The sequence below is a fragment of the Amphimedon queenslandica genome, unplaced genomic scaffold (assembly GCF_000090795.2).
Source record: "Amphimedon queenslandica unplaced genomic scaffold, v1.1 AMPQUscaffold_1526_Cont26465, whole genome shotgun sequence".
Classification (NCBI taxonomy): Eukaryota; Metazoa; Porifera; class Demospongiae; order Haplosclerida; family Niphatidae; genus Amphimedon; species Amphimedon queenslandica.
The window spans coordinates 1-1177 of record NW_003558132.1 but is presented as its reverse complement, the minus strand read 5'-3'; the positions used below and the strand labels follow the sequence as shown (position 1 = coordinate 1177).

At 34.9% G+C, this 1177-nt stretch overlaps 1 protein-coding gene across 1 annotated transcript; it reads right to left on the bottom strand.

The window, feature by feature from the left end:
- Positions 1 to 6: 6 nt before the first annotated feature.
- On the bottom strand, positions 7 to 1171 carry LOC109593436 (uncharacterized; the record flags this gene model as incomplete). The annotated part of the gene is made up of 6 exons (XM_020008513.1): positions 966 to 1171; positions 786 to 907; positions 581 to 733; positions 355 to 529; positions 255 to 281; positions 7 to 168 (listed from the first exon to the last, which is right to left on the bottom strand). Coding segments are annotated over exons 2-6 (619 nt in total), but the record flags the coding sequence as incomplete, so codon positions are not given.
- Between the last annotated feature and the right edge of the window lie 6 nt (positions 1172 to 1177).

Sequence of the window (1177 nt, the reverse complement as noted above, 5' to 3'; positions counted from 1 at the left end):
CCATACTACAAGTCTCTCTGACTTCATCACTAATAAGATGAGCTGCATATAACTGACTGGCAAGATCTGAGAGAGATGTCTTAAGAGAATTGAGATCAGCATAATGAGATACAAGAACATCATTAATGATTTTCTTAGCTCTATCAAGATTAACAGTTGCTGGTGGACCTAATAGAAGTCAATAGTCAGTAAAATCAAATATATTATATAATATTTAGTATACACAAACAGTTACACACATGCATTTTACTTACTAGCTCCTCTAGTGGATGATGCAGTATCTTCAGTAATTGTATTAGAATAAAGGAGAAGTTAGATATTAAATAAAAACAATTGAAATGATTTATCTATTACTTGTTGTTCTCAGAGATGCCTGAATTACTAGTGTAACAGGACGAACCACACCTTCCAGTGGTACAGAGTAATTTAGTGTAGGAACAGCATCAGGTGATCCATACACTGATATTGGACAAGATGGAGGAAGAGGATAATCTTTATCACCAAAATTGTTAATATCATCTTGATATACCTGAAAATAACAAGTAATCATGAAACATATACAGTATACAGTATAACATACCTTGCAAGGTGTCATGCGAGGTTTAATACTCCATCCAGTAAATGGTTCATCTTGTGGAGCATCAAACTTTAACTCAATAAAACCATAAGGAGATGCAATACGAAAGTAAACATTGAGTTCTCGTTTAGCTTGAGGATATTCTTTCTTAATAAACTATATCAACAATGAACTAGTAATGAATCACATGTACACATTCGCGGATTACCTCAATGAGAGCATCTAATTTCTTAGCTGCAGTGAAAGTGAATAAATCCTTCGCACCTTTCTCCTCATAATATACCATTCCAGCATATGTAACACCCTTCATTACACCAGTGGACTGTACTTCTAGTTATATACAATACACAATACATAGAGTATTAATAGAGTGTATTCATGTATTTACCATCTTTAGCCTCTGTGGTTGGTTTATTCAATACTTCAGCAGCAACAGGTGGGGTATAAACTAACACGTCATTCCCATCAATTTGCTCCTTATCTTCCTTTCCTTTGGTTGTTTCTACATGCACAGGATCTTTCTCTTGTCTTTCCTTTTGCTGTTGTATTTCCAATGGTTCTGGTTGTTCCTGTGACTCCCTCTCTCCTTCTCCTTCTTTT